The sequence below is a fragment of the Phyllopteryx taeniolatus genome, chromosome 13 (genome assembly GCF_024500385.1).
Source record: "Phyllopteryx taeniolatus isolate TA_2022b chromosome 13, UOR_Ptae_1.2, whole genome shotgun sequence".
In the NCBI taxonomy this organism is placed as follows: Eukaryota; Metazoa; Chordata; class Actinopteri; order Syngnathiformes; family Syngnathidae; genus Phyllopteryx; species Phyllopteryx taeniolatus.
The window spans coordinates 10720014-10739375 of record NC_084514.1 but is presented as its reverse complement, the minus strand read 5'-3'; the positions used below and the strand labels follow the sequence as shown (position 1 = coordinate 10739375).

At 43.2% G+C, this 19362-nt stretch overlaps 1 protein-coding gene across 1 annotated transcript; it reads right to left on the bottom strand.

The window, feature by feature from the left end:
* Positions 1 to 1844: 1844 nt before the first annotated feature.
* On the bottom strand, positions 1845 to 19358 carry supt7l (SPT7 like, STAGA complex subunit gamma). The gene is made up of 5 exons (XM_061794056.1): positions 19174 to 19358; positions 17613 to 18065; positions 16294 to 16618; positions 10717 to 10954; positions 1845 to 2570 (listed from the first exon to the last, which is right to left on the bottom strand). The coding sequence occupies exons 2-5, from the start codon at positions 18032 to 18034 to the stop codon at positions 2272 to 2274; spliced, it is 1284 nt and encodes a 427-aa protein (XP_061650040.1). The 5' UTR covers positions 18035 to 18065; positions 19174 to 19358; the 3' UTR covers positions 1845 to 2271.
* Between the last annotated feature and the right edge of the window lie 4 nt (positions 19359 to 19362).

Sequence of the window (19362 nt, the reverse complement as noted above, 5' to 3'; positions counted from 1 at the left end):
TATTTGTTAAAACTGTATGTATAACTGACGGGGTGTAAATCATTTGCCGCGCACTCACGGGCACAGCCTTACACTGACCTGTCACCTTTGGCTTCAGGAGCTTTGCTGAAACTATGGCGGAATATCCACCTCAGGAAAAGTAAAATTGGCCAACCCTCCCCAGACTAGCAAATGGAAGTAGAGCAAATGGACCTCAGGCAGCTGAGAAGATTCAGAACCGACACGGAATTAACAACAATTCTACTTGACAGTTAAATGTATCACCGGTTTCCCTCCCCCCCTCCAATTGATTGCATATTTCAAAAAGATACAACTTCAAACCTAAATTTAGTGTTATACAAGGAACAGTCAAAAAGTAATGAGCCCAATTTCCCTCTAGTGTTATTTATTGCAATGGAAAGACAATATACACACAGAGATAAAGCCCAAAGAGTGGGGATTTTATCGCTACTTTTTAGTATCATCTTAATTTTTCACAAAACTCACTGTCCATTGATGAACAAGGGCATGTATGCCAGTCTCGTAAAATTCAGTAGGCTGCGCTTTTAACCAGCTTTTTTTTTTAACACCTTGCTTAACTTGTTCGCTGATGTGTGCTAACTCATAACTCCTTAAATTAAAGGTACAAAAAGGTGATAATCTGGTTGTGCCAGATCAGGTGCATATGGGGGAAGTGTTATGGTTGTCAAACCAAAGGAATTGATGACTTCACACGCGCCTTCGCATTACATGGAGGTCACTCAATGCAGGCACTTGTTCTTTGCCTTTGATCCTGGACACCCACTTTTTAACTGTACAATAGCCTATTGCAGCTAAGTGATATTATCAATGTAGCAACTGTGGCTAACATCCACTAGTCCGTGTTCTCGCCGACTATTTATTACAACTACGCACTTTCATAATGCCATGCCATTATTAATGGCCATGTTTGAGAATCGTGCTCATGCACGTTAGTGAGGGTAGTGGCTCTGGTCAGATGGCACCATGACCAGCCATGCCTAATCTCCTCCTCTTGCAACAACAGCCAGGCTTGTGGACATGGAAGTTGAACTCTAAAACTGTTATGATGTACTGTACCATACAGTATCTGGTCATTATGACGCTTCATTTAGGAACCATCAACATTACGCAAATTTGGAAATGTACGTTAGTGAGATACTTGTTATGCTCAAATACATCAAAATGGGCAATACTGAGCACAGCATTAAACTTCCCTAAATACAACATCCACACCAACTACTCTTAACTAAGCCACTATATTGCCACATGTGGTGGAACAGTGCAGATCACATTTTTTAGGTGTGGTTAGACAACCATGACTTGGCTATCACAGGACTTAATTGAACATTAGTATAAACCTGGCTCTAAGCACTTCTCCCACTCGAACAGGCACACCAAACTGCCCATGGATTTGAATATATCAGCTCATTGAGCAGGAGAAATTAAGCAATTACTTTGCCATTAAGGCTGAATGCATGTTGCCTTCATGAGGTGTGGAAGCAAACTGCAGTTCCTGCTAGTGTCTCCGTTAGCGCTGCTGGAACAGATGCTAATTTAGCAGAACAGATTAAGGTTGATAGGGGTATGAAGTGTGTATACTGCAGCCCCTAGGGGATGCGTTACGGTGGCCTACATGTAAGATCTGTGGAGGGGAAATGAAGAGTTAAAAATAATATGCAGCAGCACACTCAGGAGAATTTTTTTTCCTGGCAGTGCACATTAGATAGAAATTTGAAAGAAAACAAGGCATTCAACTGAATTATGGAAATGATAACAAAACTTTCCATACCTACATTATTCATCATGTATAATTCTTTCTATTAACCCAGACAACTCAAATCAAATCTGGTCTTAATCATTTTATAATAAATGTCTAACAATGGGAACAACTTCAATACACATACACCACTGAAACTTTATTGCTGCTGTTCCCCCTCTTGTAGCTAACGTGACCAAAATAAAAGAAACTCCAATTCTACACTATAATCACAATAATGATATTGTTAAAGTAATACCTTACTGACATTTACTGTGTAAAATGTGAATTTATTTTTATGTTTTGTATTGTATGCAGTCCAGGGTGTACCCTGTCTCTCCCCAAATTCAGCTGGGATAGGCTCCAGATAACCCGTGATGCATCGGTAGATTATGTGCATGTACTTTATGAAGTGTCCACAAAATATTTTTAAAAAAACAACCATGCATATTTTTTCTTCTTTTACCAATTTGTTTGGGGAGTGTACAGTCTCTCGCCCCCCATACAACATGACCTCACATCTTCTTCGCACGCTTCTTGGGTCTCTGGTTAAAGACCGGTGAGGTGCTCATCAGGGAGTCAGGAGAATGTGAGGCATAGCTGCCATCTGATGCCGCGCCAGCAGGAGAGGATGCCATTGCGCCTCCAGACTCGCTCATTGTCGACATGGGGCCCCCCTCCTCAAACACGTCTCCGCCCAGGTTGTGATGGTGATGAGGATGAGGATGATGCGTGGCACCCTGGCCTTCGTCGCCATCGTGTGGTTCCATTTTTACCTGTGGCCACAAGGGGGAGTTGTTGGCCACACCACCACCTTGACATAAACGTGAAGAAACGTTTAATTTATGTCTGCCCACGGCATCAGCTATAAGCACTTGCACAGGGTTATCCGAGGAAGAACAGAGTAACACACATATGTATGGATACAGGTACTGTAGTTGATTACATTTCACTAAATCTTTTGGATATTTTTACAGTTTTAAGACAATTATACAATTGTTTGTGTTACCTTGTTTCAGGTACAGAACCAGTAATATACAGGAAGTCCTCGAGTTACGACGTACTCAACCTACGACGTTTTGACTTTACGACGCCTGTGCCTCGTCCGCCATTTTGTCCCCAGCACCTTCTGTGCTGTTTCTGCTTAGCTAGTGCTTGTCTGTGTCTTTGCCTTTTTCGCCCTCCTTTTTTCACATTAAGGCCCCAAAGAAGAAAGCTGGGTCTTCTCGCGATGCTGGTCCAGCCAAAAGAAAAGCAAATACCATGGAAACAAAGCTTAACATCATAAAAAGATCGGCGAAAGGAGAGACACCGAAGAACATCGGTAAAGACTTAGGCTTCAGTCGGTCGACCGTGGCGACCATTATTAAGGACAACGCCCGTATTTTAGCACACGTGAAGGGTTTTGCCCATATGAGTGATACAGTGATCACGAAGCAACGTTCTTTGATCCTAGCCGAGATGGAAAGATTACTTACGTTATGGATCAGAGGATGTCACCTCTCTGGCAGGAAAAGAGCCCGAGCTGGTGTGTGAGGTCAAGAAGTTCCGACTAGGTATAGTCGGACTCGCCTCCACACACAGCTTGGGCTCTGGTACCAGTCCTCTCGAGTGGGGTTGGACTCTCTTCCACTCTGGAGTTGCCCACGGTGAGAGGCGCCGAGCAGGTGTGGGTATACTTATTGCCCCCCGGCTTGGCGCCTGTACGTTGGGGTTCACCCCGGTGGACGAGAGGGTAGCCTCCCTCTGCCTTCAGGTGGGGGGACGGGTCCTGACTGTTGTTTGTGCCTATGCACCAAACAGTTTTTTTACAGTTTTAAGACAATTATACAACTGTCAACTAATCACCACCTGGTGGTGAGTTGGCTCCGATGGTGGGGGAAGATGCCAGTCCGACGTGGCAGGCCCAAACGTATTGTGAGGGTCTGCAGGGAACGTCTGGCGGAATCCCCTGTCAGAAGGAGTTTCAACTCCCACCTACGACAGACCTTTGCTCATGTTCCGGGGGAGGCGGGGGACATCGAGTCAGAGTAGACAATGTTCCGCGCCTCCATTGCTGAGGCGGCTGACCGGAGCTGTCGCCGTAAGGTGGTCGGTGCCTGTCGTTGCGGCAATCCCCGAACCCGTTGGTGGATACCAATGATGAGGGATGCCGTCAAGCTGAAGAAGGAGTCCTATCGGGCTTTTTTGAACTGTGGGACTCCTGAGGCAGCTGATGGGTACCAGCTGGCCAAGCAGAATGCAGCTTTGGGGGTCGCTGAAGCAAAAACTCGGATATGGGAGGAGGTCGGTGAGGCCATGGAGAAAGACTTCCGGACAGCTTCGAGGAAATTCTGGTCCACCATCCGGTGTTCTCAGGAGAGGACAGCAGTGCACCACCAACACTGTGTATAGTGGGGATGGGGCGCTGCTGACCTCGACTTGGGACGTTGTGAGTCGGTGGGGAGAATATTTCGAAGACCTCCTCAATTCCACCGACACGACATGAGGAAGCAGAATCTGGGTTCTCTGAGGCGGGCTCTCCTATCTCTGGGGTTGAGGTCACTGAGGTGGTTAAAAAGCTCCTCGGTGGCAAGGCGGAGGTGGATGAGATTCGCCCGGAGTTCTTAAAGGCTCTGGATGTTGTGGGACTGTCCTGGTTGACACGCCTCTGCAACATCGCATGAACATCGGGGACTTACTTGCTGCTGCTTGGGGGCTGCTTGGGGGTAACACTGCTGGGGACTTCAAGATGAAACCTTTGCTCGTCTATCTTTCTGAAAACCCCAGGGCACTCAAGGGGATATGGAAGAGCATCCTACCAGTCATCTGGAAGTCGAATAGGAAGGCATGGGTGATGCTAGCTGTTTAAGGGGATTGGTTCACCAACCATTTTGTCCATGCAGTGGAGGGGTACTGTGCGGCCAAGGTCTTACTTTTGCTCGACAATGCTCCTGGCCATCTTCCAACTTTGGGTGATTTCCACCCCGATGTTAAGATGGTTTACCTCCCACCCAACACGACATCCCTGCTGCAGCCCATGAATCAAGGCGTCATCTCATCCTTCAAGGCATACTACCTTAGAAGGACTATGGCTCAGGCGCTGGAGAGGACGGAAAATCAAGAGGGCTTCAACCTTAAGGACTTCTGGAGGGGGTATAACCTCCGTGATGCCATTAAGAACATCGCCGATGCTTGGAATGAGGTGAAGCAGAGCAACATGAACGGCGTGTGGAAGAACGTGTGTCCCCAATTTGACTTCCCGGCTTTGAGGAGACTCGTGAGTCTGTGATCGATACAGTTGTCGAAATCAGTCGGCTGTTGGATCTGGAGTTGGACAAGGACGACATCACGGAACGTCTGGATTACCCAAGGAGAAGAGCTATCATCGGAGGACCTGATTGAATTGGAGAAGCAGATGATGCAAGAAGAGGAATCCCCAGAATCCCCAGAAGAAAGGCATTTCACAACCAAGGGAGCTTAGCTGAGGCATTTTCACTTCTAGAACAAGCCATGACGCAATTCGAGGCAGAGGATCCCAATATGGAACAATTTTCGAAAGTTTCAAGGGGAGTGATGGACAGTGTACGGTGCTACCGTGAGATCTCGGAGGAAAAGAGGAAGATTTCCTACCAGACGGACATCTGCGAGTACTTCACCAAGGTGGGGAGACCAGTAGAACCTGCACAGCCTCCCCTCCTTCTTCTCCATCCACCTCTCAGCAGTAATGGTAAGTACAGAATCTTATATTTTTTTTATTTTAATGTATTTTAGTTTCTTTATACGAAGTATTTTGACGTAAATTTTGACTTTAACGGTGAAATCCGACTTACACGGAAATTCGGGTTACGTCGCCAGCGTAGGAACGGAACTCGTTCGTAAATCGAGGACTTCCTGTAATTACTTACTTAATAAAAACAAAAATATATATATTTTTTGTATCCACTTACACTTTGCTGCTTGAAATTCGAAATTATTTTAGCACAGAGGTGTTGTACTATTTTTCAAAAGTAACGATAAACCAGATGACACTTTTACAGTAAATGCATTATTGGATTAATTTTTGTTATTTTTTATAGGCCTATATGATATTTAGTCATCTCACTTCGTGTTTTATTTGGAATGTTGTATTAATCTCTCTTTTTTTCTTTTCTTTTCCCCCCTGTTTTTCTGTTAGGTCAAACAGAAAGGAGGATCTGTATCCCTTTTATGCCGGAACAGTTTTACTGTGCCACAGTGGAGTTTGCAGAATGTTGTGTTAATCAAACCAGTCCACTGGTAGCTGAATTGCTACCTTTTGAATGAAAAACCATGAATGGGTAAAGACAAGTCAGGCTGACAATAGAATGATGCAAGAGCGGCAATGAGTGAATGTGTGGGTCATAAACTGAATTTAAACGTCCCGTATTTTACCAAACCAACTTTTTCTCATATTTGGGATGTTATATTGGCTCTATGGTGCCTCAGTAAACATGTGAAATATGATTTAAAAGCATCCACGCATTCCTGAGCACCACGTTTTTCTCCCGAGAGGCTTGAAATCAGGTCATTCAAATTTCTCAAGCTTATTTACATCACTAGCGAAGATCTCTGCCTACCTCTCTGCTCTGAAGCCAGCGCTGTCAACATACTGTAACAAACACGTGTGCGCTCACTAGTGGGTGTTATACATGGAGGCAACCAATCAGAGGAAAGGGGGCGGGCAGTCTTAGCCAAATATCAACAACGCAGATAAAACTGGGTCAAACAGAAGTAGCTGTCAGAGGGGTCTTTTCGGGACACTAGTCTTACAAAACCAAGGTGTTTTTTGAAATGATATTGACACTTTTATAAGTCACTCAATGGAGGTCTAAATAGCTAAAATATGAGACCATTAAAGAGTTCAAACCTGCAACTGGTACTGTAAATCAAATATAACATTTTGCTGCCTTATTGAATTTGTACAATTTCATTTCACTTTATTCTTCAGATCCCCATTGCGCTGTTATGTGTAATATGTTTCCAAAAACATGACATGATTATTGTGAAGGCGATTTTTAAAATTTATTTTTATAGTGCGCGTTACGCATTACAAAAATATATTCATATAAAGTAATTCTATCTTAATACAAAGTAAATACACGTTATGTAAGATGATAAAACTTGATTATCTATGTGGGTGCAGCCTGATCATTTTCTATGTAACTATATGTGGTATACAAAATCCTCTTCTTGCACTGCATGCCAATTAGATAGTCTTAAAGGATGGGGTTCGACAATCCTGCATTAAATCTGTCTTTTAAGACTCCTGAGTAATAGTATTTGTTATAACTTGATATATAGAGCATTAGGTCATTTAGGCCGGATTTGCACTCCAGTCCTAAGTGCTCAATTTTGAATTGAGTGTCCATGTCAGATTTTGTTGACTAGCTGCAGTATTTAGACGTACAGTTTGAGTGACCAACACTAAAGTATGGATTCTGATGCGCATCTTTGGGCTGCCGTGATGTATGTCCGAAATGTGCCACCTGGGACTAACACCCCCCCTCGTCCAGCCCCACCCCAAAAACATTGTCTCACTTGTAGTGTAACTCTATTATCAATGACACTGACCAAAGTAATTTGGTGATCCAGATTTGTTGACTATAAAGAAAACTTAAATCTGTACAAACAATATGCATATCGTTCAAATTATAAACAATAAAACAAAATACATAAAATCAACTTGTTAGTGAAATATGGACCATTAAAACACACAGTCCCTTTCAGGAGGACAAAGCCATGTAACAACAATACACAAGTTGCAACCCCAAGTGTGCAATTCCCACTAAGGCATTTTTTCTGGAGACCTTATGCACCAAACAAAAAAACAAAACAAAACGAAAAAACTCGAATTTTTCATTGCATGTGTATTAAGGCTTTTTATATATATATATATTGTCAAGTGGGCGGCCAAGCCACATGAAGCGATGGAACACAAGGTGATAATTGGCTTATGTAGCTGGGTTCATATGATTGAGCTTAGCCCCAGTTTCAATTCCTGGTTTAACCACCAGAGGTCGCCAAACCAAATTTAAATCATGAAGTATCAGAATCAGAATCAGAATCATCTTTATTTGCCAAGTATGTCCAAACACACAAGGAATTTGTCTCCGGTAGTTGGAGCCGCTCTAGTACAACAGACAGTCAATTTACAGAACACTTTGGAGACAAAGACATTGACAAAAAACAATTGTGCAAAAAGATGCAGAGTCCTCTAGCACCTAGAGCAGTTCGAATGACCAATATCGCAATAGACCGGTGCAATGACCACTGTGCAAGGGGCGCTGAGACTTCAAGGAGTGTATGCGGTTTAAAGTGACGAGTAGGTTAACGTGCGTTAACCATTCATGAACAGGATGTGAGACGCATCTTCAACCAACAAAAGATTAACAAAGCCGCAGGCCCGGACCATGTGTCCCCATCCTGCCTCAAAGTCTGCGCGGACCAGCTCGCTCCAATCTTCACTCAGATCTTCAATAGATCTCTGGAACTGTGCGAAGTTCCATCCTGTTTGAAACGCTTCACCATCATTCCAGTCCCCAAGAAACCTGCAATCTCGGGTCTGAATGACTACAGGCCTGTCGCTTTGACATCTGTGGTCATGAAGTCCTTTGAACGTCTCGTGCTGGACCACCTCAAGAGTGTCACAGGTCCCCTGCTGGACCTGAGTCGCCAGGTCAAGCATAAGTCTTCTTAAATATCTTAAAACTATTAAACCCCCTATCATAGTAAACAAACACATACTGAAGTCAACCGCTTATAACCATTTGTTTGATTTTATATCCTTGAGATATTTTGATGTTCTCTTTTGATGTTATAACTTGGATGTTCTTTTGGAAATCATTGATAAGAAGTACATCAAGCCTAGTAAGACTGTTATACATTATTCTTACTCTTATATTACTGATAGAAAATGCTTTGAAACTGCTTTTGTGCAAGAACTGTAACCTGTGTAAGAGTGTCTCTCTCAGGCATCGCATCACAAGATGTACTACGAAGAGCGTACCTGTTGAATGCATGAGAGAATTGTATTCACATGAATGTATATTCATTTATTTACCATTTAACATATACACATGTATTGCAGATTGCTTAGAAATTAACATGGTGTGATGAAATGTATTGGTTGAGATCAAGACATATGAAATGTGCTTGGATGTATTTACTGAGAACCTACAGAAACATATGAAATATGCTTGTAGTTAAATGTATTTACTAAGAAGCCTATTTGGGTGAGCAAATAAGAGGTCAGGTCAGGATAACGCTGACGCCACTTTGAGGGGAACAGGTGCTTCCCACTCAGGTCAAAATAAGGACACGCTGAGAAGTGAAAGTGAAAGATATCGCCACTCTGAGGGGAAAACAGGAAACAGGTGCTTCCCACTCAGGTCAAAATCAGGACACGCTGAGAAGTGAAAGTGAAAAGTACTTTCACACTCAGGTCATATCAGGACAGCGCAAACAAAAGGATTATTTTTAGAAAAAGGGAATTTCTGAAAAAAACAAGGTTATAAAAGCCTCACACGCTGATAAACGAGGCTCCTTCTTCTCTCGAGAAAGGGAGACACACGTCCTTTTCCCTCGCAATGAAAATGACATGCTGGCAGGAGGAATTCATCTTTGAATCTTCCTCTTTAATTGGGTAAGACTAAAAGAATATTATAATAAGGTAACTAATAGAACCGCTATTGACATTGCGTGGATAGGAAAAAGGGCTAGTCAGCTGTCCAGGGATTCTTATATTCCAAATTATCTTATTATTAATTGGCATCACGGCTCCGTAGGACTTGATCACTCCTTAAGGCTCACTCAAAAGGTAATATTTGTTTTTATGATTTATTACTTTTAAACTACTTGTACTTATTTTCATTGTTATTATTCTTATTATTGTTTATTTTATATTACAAACCCTATCTGTCGTATTATCATTTTAACCATAAGTAATCACTGAAATAAATACCTTGCTTTAATTCTATTCTATCTTTGTCATTCTTATAATGAGAAGTTGTCTCATTTTTATCACTCAACCTCTTACAAGTGATTGAACGTCGACGATACCAATAACACCGGGTCGTAACATCATCCCAAGAAGTAACTCATATATATCTCTTCGGCTTAACACAAAAACAAATCCGTACGGTCCTAACAAGGATTGTTAAATTTACTAGGTCTTTAACAAGTCCAAACGATTTTTGAGGGATGAAGCTGCTGTAAAAATGGAGTACTCACAATATTACCCTTTCACTCGGTGCGGTTACTCATCAAGGGGTGATAAGTGAGGGCAGACCGTATCGGCTCCGTAAAACTAAAGGCAGTTAGCACACCTAGGCGAATTCATCTCGACATCGGCTTAACAGCTCCTCGTCTCCTTGCGCATACGGTGTTGGTGCCGGTAAAGGAAAAAGGGGGGAGCTTGACCCTTTAAACGGAGAGTCGGTCAGGACATTTCTCCCGATTAGTCCTGTGGGTAAGCGAAATCTGACAATATATATATATATATATATATATATATATAAATCATCACAAGAGTGGCATGTACAATATGTGCATCGCAAAGACGTGTAATCAATTTATACATATGTATTGTATGCTTTGTTGCACGCGTGTGGCATTTGACCAGTCAGATATGACCTTAAATACGCATTGCCATCCAAACCCCTAGTTACTGGTCTCCTATTGGCTAGATCGGAACCATCAACAGCAGCTGGCAGAGGAAGCAATGAACAAGGACGAAAACAACGAACAAAAATGAATAACACATCTGAAATATGGGAGAATACAAATAGCCTGTGTATTTTGCCACATTAAAAACTGTATTAATTTAACTAGATAGTAAAAGTACAATTTATTCAAGGGCATGTTAAATATTTTTAAATCGATATTGCAATATTCAACACCCATATCGCATATCTTTCCAATATCGTGCAGCCCTAATGTGTGGATAAAAAAAGGCGACTCACTTGAAGTGTGAGGAGAATGGTCAGCATCCAGGCCCGCGGGCAGCCTCTCACCATGAGCTCCGAGGACCCCCATGGGCAAGGCTTGGTCCCCAGAGGCGAGGTCGGCCTCTGGCTCCTCACTAACAGGGAAGGAAATGTCACTCATGGGCTCCTCCTTGATCCTGGGGGGCTTTGAGTCCTCCAGAGCCTTTTCAGGATTCACCAACCTTTCGTATTCTTCTGACAGATCATTACTGACCTGGAAGGGCAAAATCTATTTTCAGTCCTTGTCAGCGGTTAAAAATGATAAACAGGGAAATACAACAACCCAGGCCTCCATTGTCCACAACTCCAGGTGGTGATTATATGGTCAGAAGTAAAATGGATGTTTAAGTGCAAAGACATGTAGGTTCTCATCTAAAACAGTTCCCTGGTGTTTTAATAACGTGTCTGTGATGTGCTTTCATCAAAATACCCCACAGATTAAGAATTCCTAGTAAACTTAACACCCAATTTTTAAAGCCTCGGGGGAAAAAAAAGAAAAACTGCTGACCCCACCCCACTGTACTGCTGGCCAATGCAGAGTATGGGTTTTCTTAAAATGATGACTGGGGCGGTTTCAAACGGTGTGATTACACTGGCTACGGAAAGGATTCAGACCCCCTTAACTTTTCACTCTTTATTATATTGCAGCCATTTGCTAAAATCATTTAAGTTCTTTTTTTTTTTTTTAAATCATGTCATTATGGGGTGTTGTGTGTAGAATTTGGAGGGAAAAAAATGTATTCCATTTTGGGATGAGGCTGTATAATGTGGAAAAAGTGAAGCGCTGTGAATACTTTCCAGATGCATTGTACATATGTGCATGCATATAGTTATAAGAGGCATTGATTCTTGGGTCAGCAGTGAAAATAAACCGTAATTTACATACATTTTTTAACATTAGAAATAACATCCATCCATCCATTTTCTGAGCCGCTTCTCACTAAAGTCGCGGGCGTGCTGGACCCTATCCCAGCTATCATCGGGCAGGAGGCGGGGTACACCCTGAACTGGTTGCCAGCCAATCGCAGGGCACATACAAACAAACAACCATTCACACTTACGGGCAATTAACCTCGCATGCATGTTTTTGGGATGTGGGAGGAAACCCACGCAGGCACGGGGAGAACATGCAAACTCCACACAGGCGGGGCCGGGGATTGAACCCTGGTCCTCAGAACTGTGAGGCTGATGCTCTAACCAGTCGCCCACCTTGCCGCCTAGAAATCACATATATATCATATTGGAACGCAAGTACACCTTTTTCACAACCACTACGTACCGTTAAACAAATACAGTTTTTCGGAAAGTATTCAGACCCCCTTAAATTTTTCACTCTTTGTTATATTGCGGCCATTTGCTAAAATCATTTAAGTTCTTCCCCCCCCCCTCAATGTACACACAGCACCCCATATTGACAGAAAAAAACGGAATTGTTGAAATTTATTATTTATTAAAAAAGAAAAACTGAAATATCACACAGCCATAAGTATTCAGACGCTTTGCTGTGACATATTTAACTCGGGTGCTGTCCATTTCGTCTCCTCATCCTTGAGATGGTTCTACACATTCATTGGAGTCCAGCAGTGTTTGATTATACTGATTGGACGTGATTAGGAGAACCACACACCTGTTTATATAAGACCTTACAGCTCACAGTGCATGTCAGACCAAATGAGAATCATGAGGTCAAAGGAACTGCCTGAAGAGCTCAGAGAGAATTGTGGCAAGGCACAGATCTGGCCAACGTTACAAAGAAAATTCTGCAGCACTTAAGGTTCCTAAGAGCACAGTGGCCTCAATAATCCTTAAATGGAAGACGTTTGGAACGACCAGAACCCTTCCTAGAGCTGGCCGTCCGCCCAAACTGAGCCATCGGGGGAGAAGAGCCTTGGTGAGAGAGCTAAAGAAGAACCCAGAGATCACTGTGGCTGAGCTCCAGAGATACAGTCGGTAGATGGGAGAAAGTTCTAGAAAGTCAACCATCACTGCAGCCCTCCACCAATCGGGGGTTTATGGCAGTGCGCCCCGACGGAAGCCTCTCCTTAGTGCAAGACACATAAAAGCCTACATGGACTTTGCTAAAATAAATTTGGGGGGAAAAAGTGCTCATTATACACAAGAAATTATGGTATGTCTGCTCTCTGCTGTCAGTCAATACCTTTGCATCTCAGTAGTTAAAAACATGCACGCATATATGTGCGCACGTGTGTGCACGCGCACACACACAAATGCAAGGAAGCATGCACACGCACGTTCACACACAACTGATAAAGTTTTTCTTCCTCTTCTTAAGGTTTATACATACATTTATTTAAATAATATTGTAGCGAATAAGCCTATGATACATGGTTGTCAACGGCAACCCCCAAGAGCTGATAACCTTTGCATTCCTCCCACAGCATGATTGGGGGAAGGAAGTGATTGATGACTGTTGAACAATGGAACACGATCACCCCCTAGTGGTGATTAGCGACACTGCTAGTGGACAATAAAATTACATTGAAGACATCCCACGTCTGTAACAAACAAAGCAAACCTGCAAACCTTCATGAATATTCTAAATGTATACCTTGATGTCTGTGTCATTAATGTGTCAGTTTAACAGGTCTGGCTATGAGACTTTGAAAACTGTTCCTCTTGATTTGAAGCCAAACAGTACGAAATGATGTTGTATTGAACAATAAGTAGTTGATTTGCAAATACTCAAGTTTAAACATTTAACATGGAAATCAGAGTCGATGGGTGTGGTCTTTTTCTCCTGCCTCCGGAGGTGCAAAAAGCCTTGACATCCTTTCTTCTGGTTTTTTTTCTGCTCTCTCTCTCTCTCTCTCTTCCTGGCTAACATCTCTCCAGTTACGGAGCTTGGCTTCGGGCAACCCCTTCCTCCCCTCTTTTTCCTTTATTGTGTCACCATGTGGTGCGAGTGACCCCGGACCACGACGGCGGCGCGGTCAGATTAAAGAATCCTGCCATGCGGCTTCTATCTGCTTTCCCTGCCTTGACTTGTTCTCGGGGCTCAGGAGAGTCACTCCTGGCGTTACTACGAGTTACGCCTGTAACCTAGCGCAAGAGCGTGGACCGCAACAAGTCTAAACGGCAGCAAAAGTTATGAGTGCACCCCCCTACATGAACAACAATTTTCTTTTTGCATCTCTCTTGTTTTTACTTTTTGTACATCTTCTTCAACTAAACCTGCCTCCGTTCCTGAGCCAACTGAGAAAGACCAGACCCAGTAATGTACAATCTTGAGTAAAACATTGCAGTGATTACTATAAAGTAAAAATTGTTCCATAGTAACTTGGGGTTTAGTTAGCGAACTCACACGAGTCCAAACTTTCTCCCTCACTATGATTCAACTCCTTTCACGCTCACATTACCAGTTTCGTCATTCACCCTATATGTTGTTCTTTACATACGTTTGTCTGTAATTGTTGTAGTAAAGTCCCCTTTCATTTGTCCTCGAATTCCCCTGGAGTTTTCATTAAATTTTCTCTAAAATTACACTTCCTGTGTGTACTGTGTGCGTTTGATTCTTGAACGCTGCAATCGATAACTTTTATTTCTATTAATGTAGCAAGCCTTCTAGATGACAGAGATTGATAGTTTTTTTTCGTCACTTTTCCCAAAATCTACAAATATCAAAACAGACGTGTTGCCCTATACGAGACAAAGCTATTTTAATTGTAACCTACGCTACAATATATATACATTATATACTTTATCGTGGCCTATATCAGCGACTTCTGGGTGAAATGGTTGTCACATTGTCTGGAGACATCTCATGAGACATCTCATGAGACATCTTCCTGGTGAGAGCGCAAGCCATATTTTGGTCTCCCGGGTTCTGGAGTTGCTGCATGACTGATCAGCCTCTGCAATCTCGAGGATGTCCCTGGCAGTGAGATATAGCCTCAGGCTAGGCCCCTTTTTTTCTCTGGTAGGCTAAATGTGGCGCGAATGAACACCCGCGATCAAACTCCCGCGAGTGAAGCGAGGCAAAACTTCGCTTCGAGTACGGTGTGAACGCATCATAAGAAGCTAAGACAAGGCAAGCGGCTGCTACTTGTAGAAGCGGAGCCCAGAGTATGAAGAAAAAGCGAGCACCTACTGTAGGTCACAATAAAAACACTTCATACACTTGTCAATGAGTGTGTGGATCTGTGCATGTGTACTCACGTTATTTTTTTATCAATACTCATCCACAAATCCATCAAAGTCCTCATCTTTTGTATCCGAAATGAACAGCTGGGAAAGTTCTCCATCAAACATGCCGGGTTCCCTCTCGTCATTGTCGGGGGGCTGTTCCGCAATGATCCCGGGTTTCGCGAAAGTTCGGACAACAGTCAAAGCAGATACCTTAGCCCAGGCATCCACAATCCATTCACATATGGTGGCGTAACTCGCCCGGCACTTCGTCTTCTTGACTTGGCGAAGCTCGTTTTCCTGCTTCCTCCACTTGCGAACTATGGATTCGTTGATCTTGAATTCTCTCGCGGCTGCTCGATTCCTATGTTCCTCCGCGTAACTGATAGCTTGCAGTTTAAACTGTGCTTCGTAAGCGCGTCTCTTCGTAGGTGCCATTTTTGGGGGTCCTTAGCCAAACCGATGTTGTTTTGCACAATGCACATACGGCCCCTACTGGGGGCGTGCCTTCAGCGTCCTCTTTCAAGCGCACCCTTCCCCCTTTACGTCCGCATGCTGTCCTCAGTCACATCCGCCTTTCCTCTATATAAGCAGCGTGTCGGCACGAAATGCTCCCAGTCAGTCAAGCGGAGCGCTCATCAAAGTCACACAACAAAATTTACAGATTTTTGAACTTGGTGCACACATAAGGCGTGCCGCATTATAAGGCGCCCCGTCCATTTTGGAGAAAATTTCAGACTCTTAAGTGCGCCTTATGGTCGTGAAAATACGGTATGTCCCCTAATAACTTTTGCCCCACTGTGATGTGACAGTGCGGCTAATTTACATAATAAATGCCCCCACGTTGAGTTTCTCCACCCATGTGGCATCTACGCTGGGCAAAAAAACACCATGTCCAAGGGACAACCACCATGTCCAAGGGACAACCACCATGTCCAAGGGACAACCTAAGCGTTATCACTGTTTGCTTATAAAAAAACGGCACATACTAAAAAAATTTGCCCAAGTTGTCAATATGGGAGATATTTTTGTGTGACAATGTGTCAGCTGCATGCACCACATGCATGAATCCTACTTGGCAAGTGTAATTCAGTGGCTTGGTATTGAAGTTCTGCCTCCAGAAGTGAAAATCTTTTTCTGCTTATACCTTTTACTAAGACACCTGGAAGTTGCATTAAATAGTGAAATAAAATGCATATCCTTTAAAAAACAACTGTCAATACCTCAAGTTAAAAGTTGTTGTTTTTAAAAAAAATTATAATAATAATTCCCCTCTCAACATTTTGCAGCAAAGAGCACAGATAACCCCACTGAACAGATTGAAAAGATTTGGAGGAACCCATTATCTCAGAAACTACACCGTTATGTTACTTGAGCCTGTGATCAGTCATAATACGTGTCTTTCCTCACCTGTGACATGTAGCTGTGATAATCCTTGATACGCACTTGCCAGAAGCGCTGCAAGGCAAGCACACTGCCGATGCCCACTTCATGGAACACTTGCTCCATGACGTCAGGAAAGGGACTGGCCCCCAGTCGGGCCTCCCTGTCCACAGCTACCCTCAGGAGGCGGGTCAGGCGTAAGTAGTGCTCGTGAACCAGGTCGGTCAGAGTTTCTAGCACGCTCTCCTGGGCCGTCTCGAAGCCTGCATGGGCCAAGATGGTGGCCACTGACTGATAAAGGAGCTGTCTGCAGGAGGGCCAACTCAGCTCCGTGACTGGCTCCCCTCTACCCCTGATAATGGGAGAATCCAATTAGTAGAGAGGTGAGGAACACCACAAACATTTCTTAAACAGTAGCTCATCAGTGTAAGGATTTGGACTTTGGAACCAAAGGGTGACCGTTCAAGTCCCGCTGCGGTTAAATGTAAAAATGGCTACTAGTTGTTGGAGAGATCCTGGTCTCCTTACTGATTACTGTTGAGGTGTCCTTGGGCAAAGCCTGGGCCACAATCCCCCAGCTGAGATTCAGCAATGTTTGCGTACCCATTTCACTCTAACATCTCTCCTGGCCAGGGGTGATGAACTGGGGGAGAAAAGGAGACAACTGTCCCAGGACCCTGAGCAGTTGGGCCCCTCCCCAGAGAAAAAATAATAATTGAATAAGTGGGGATGGCACGGTGCAGAATCGCAAGTATGCGGGAGTCCACTGTACTATATTCAGCACAGTTTGAGTGGAATTTTCCCTTGAGGGATTAACTCCACCCATCCGTCTATCCATTTTCTGTAACGCTTATCCTCATTAGGGTTGCGGGCATGCTAGCGCCAATCCCAGCTATCTTTGGGCGAGAGGCGGGGTACACCCTGAACTGGTTGTCAGCCAATTGCAGGGCTAATAGAAACAAACAACCATTCGCACTCACATTCACACCTACGGGCAATTTAGAGTCTTCGGTCAACCTACCATGCATGTTTTTGGGGATGTGGGAGGAAACCGGAGTACCCGGAGAAAACCCACGCAGGCACCGGGAGAACATGCAAACTCCATACATGTGGGACCCGGATTTGAACCCCGGTCCTCAGAACTATGAGGCAGATGTGCTAAACAGTTGTCCACCATGCCACACAGGGATTAACTCATTACCTCGAATTCACTATAACCATGACAGATTAATTTAATTTGACCTCTAAACTTTTGAATGCACATGCCCAACTGTTAAATGTTTCAGTACTGAATTACAACCGGTTGACCTCAAATTTTGCTTGGTCATATGACCAGATGAACTTACTTATAAAAGTCGCTTTCTGGATCGCTGTGGCGGAGCTGAAAGGGTTGCCGAGGCTCTTTGCAGTCAAGTGGTAGCAAGTCATCAGGCATGGCAGGAGGTGTGGGAGGACGCAGAGGCAGGTTTGTATCAACATCTTCCAGCCTGCCACCAAGCTCGGAAGATGTCGCGCTCTGACCCTGAGCTGCCGCCAAAAGGCCACGGAGGCGGCGGGCGTGCTGGCACAGCTGTACCGTGTGAATGGTGAGACTGCAAGGCTCTGACGGGATGTCCAGCATTGTAGTGGGGCGCGGACGCTGGGCCGACGGCTGATGCAACGGAGGATCCTGCATCTCCACTGATCGGAACTCACGCTGGAGCAAATCAAAGGAGCTGCGACTGGTAGGAGCCCCTGCAGGTCCTGGGATCTCGCCCCAGTAACGCATGATGAGCGATAACAGAGAAATATTTGGGATACTGAGGGACGAAAAGCAAAAATAGATAGATATAACAGCAATACACCAAATGTCGACATTAGGAGGGTTGCAAAATTCTGGGAATTTTTTAAGTTGGAAACTTTCAATGGGAATTAATAGGAATTTATGATAATTAACAGGTATCTATGAAAATAAACCACAAATTTACAAAATTGAAGAATTAGTCTTAACAGGAAATTTAATATAGTTGGGGAAAATATATTTTAGCATAATCCTGACTAAAACAAGTTGCGGCCCAACATTGTAGTTATGAGAGAGCTTTACATACGCCACTGCTCAAATTATGTGAAAAGGTTACGGAGCAATTAAGATACTCTAATGACCTAGCATATGGGCAACAAGAGCTATGTATCTATTCCACATGAATCTCTGCTTATGACAAACATACCTTCTGATTAAATTACCCTCAATTCCCAGTTAATTCCCATGGAAAGTTTCCAATTTGGAAACTAGTATTTCCAAAATTCCTCGTCTTCCCGGAAATGTAATGGGAATTGTCCGTCCCATTTGCTAGCCCACATATAAGACATCATAACATGACTTGAAAAAAATGTTTCCTGACTTTGTTAATACTGACGGACCTACACATTGAAATTATTAAGTATTCATACTTATGATTTCATAGAGCAGAATGTCGGGGCTGTGAACAATATTGAGATTTAACAGGGGTAAAACATGTTTGCAGTGATTTCTAATATCATCCTTCAGATGGCTTTGCCTCTCTGTAGACCAACTGGTTATTAAAAAAAAATAATAATAATAAATTTATCGAAAAAATTGAATTAACGAGGCATTCTATGTCACACCAGCAACAACGAGGATAACACATCATGTGCCAAATTATCTTGCGCGGGTTATATTTTTTACCTGCTTGATGTATTCAGTAAATTCTATAAAGATAAATGCTAATTATATTCCATCTCTAAATCACCTAGCTGTCAAAAGTCGAAAACAAATGGGTTGAATTCGTCAACGATTGAGTTCGGAAAAGCAATGATTGTATAGGGGGGCGACACTATGCTAGGTACATGTACAATAATACACAATAATGTCTGCTAAAGTAACTAAATATATTAGTCGTTGCTCACCTTTTCAACAAAAGAAGCGTTTGCTACTGTATGTACATTATTTAAACGGAACCAATAAGCTAAATCATTATTTGAACTGTTGAACTGGAAATAACATTTCACTTCCTCTTGAAATAAATTCCCGTGAAACACCAAATAAATATTTCTTCCCGGAACAAAAAAAAAAAAGAAAAGTACAACAGCAACACA

Coding starts and splice junctions, on each gene's coding strand:
- supt7l (XM_061794056.1), bottom strand. CDS start 18,034: ATGCGTTACTGGGGCGAGATCCCAGGACCTGCAGGGGCTCCTACCAGT. Junction 10,955..16,293: donor ATCACAGCTACATGTCACAG/GTGAGGAAAGAC, acceptor TTGCCCTTCCAG/GTCAGTAATGATCTGTCAGA. Junction 2,571..10,716: donor CCATTCTCCTCACACTTCAA/GTGAGTCGCCTT, acceptor GTTTATGTCAAG/GTGGTGGTGTGGCCAACAAC.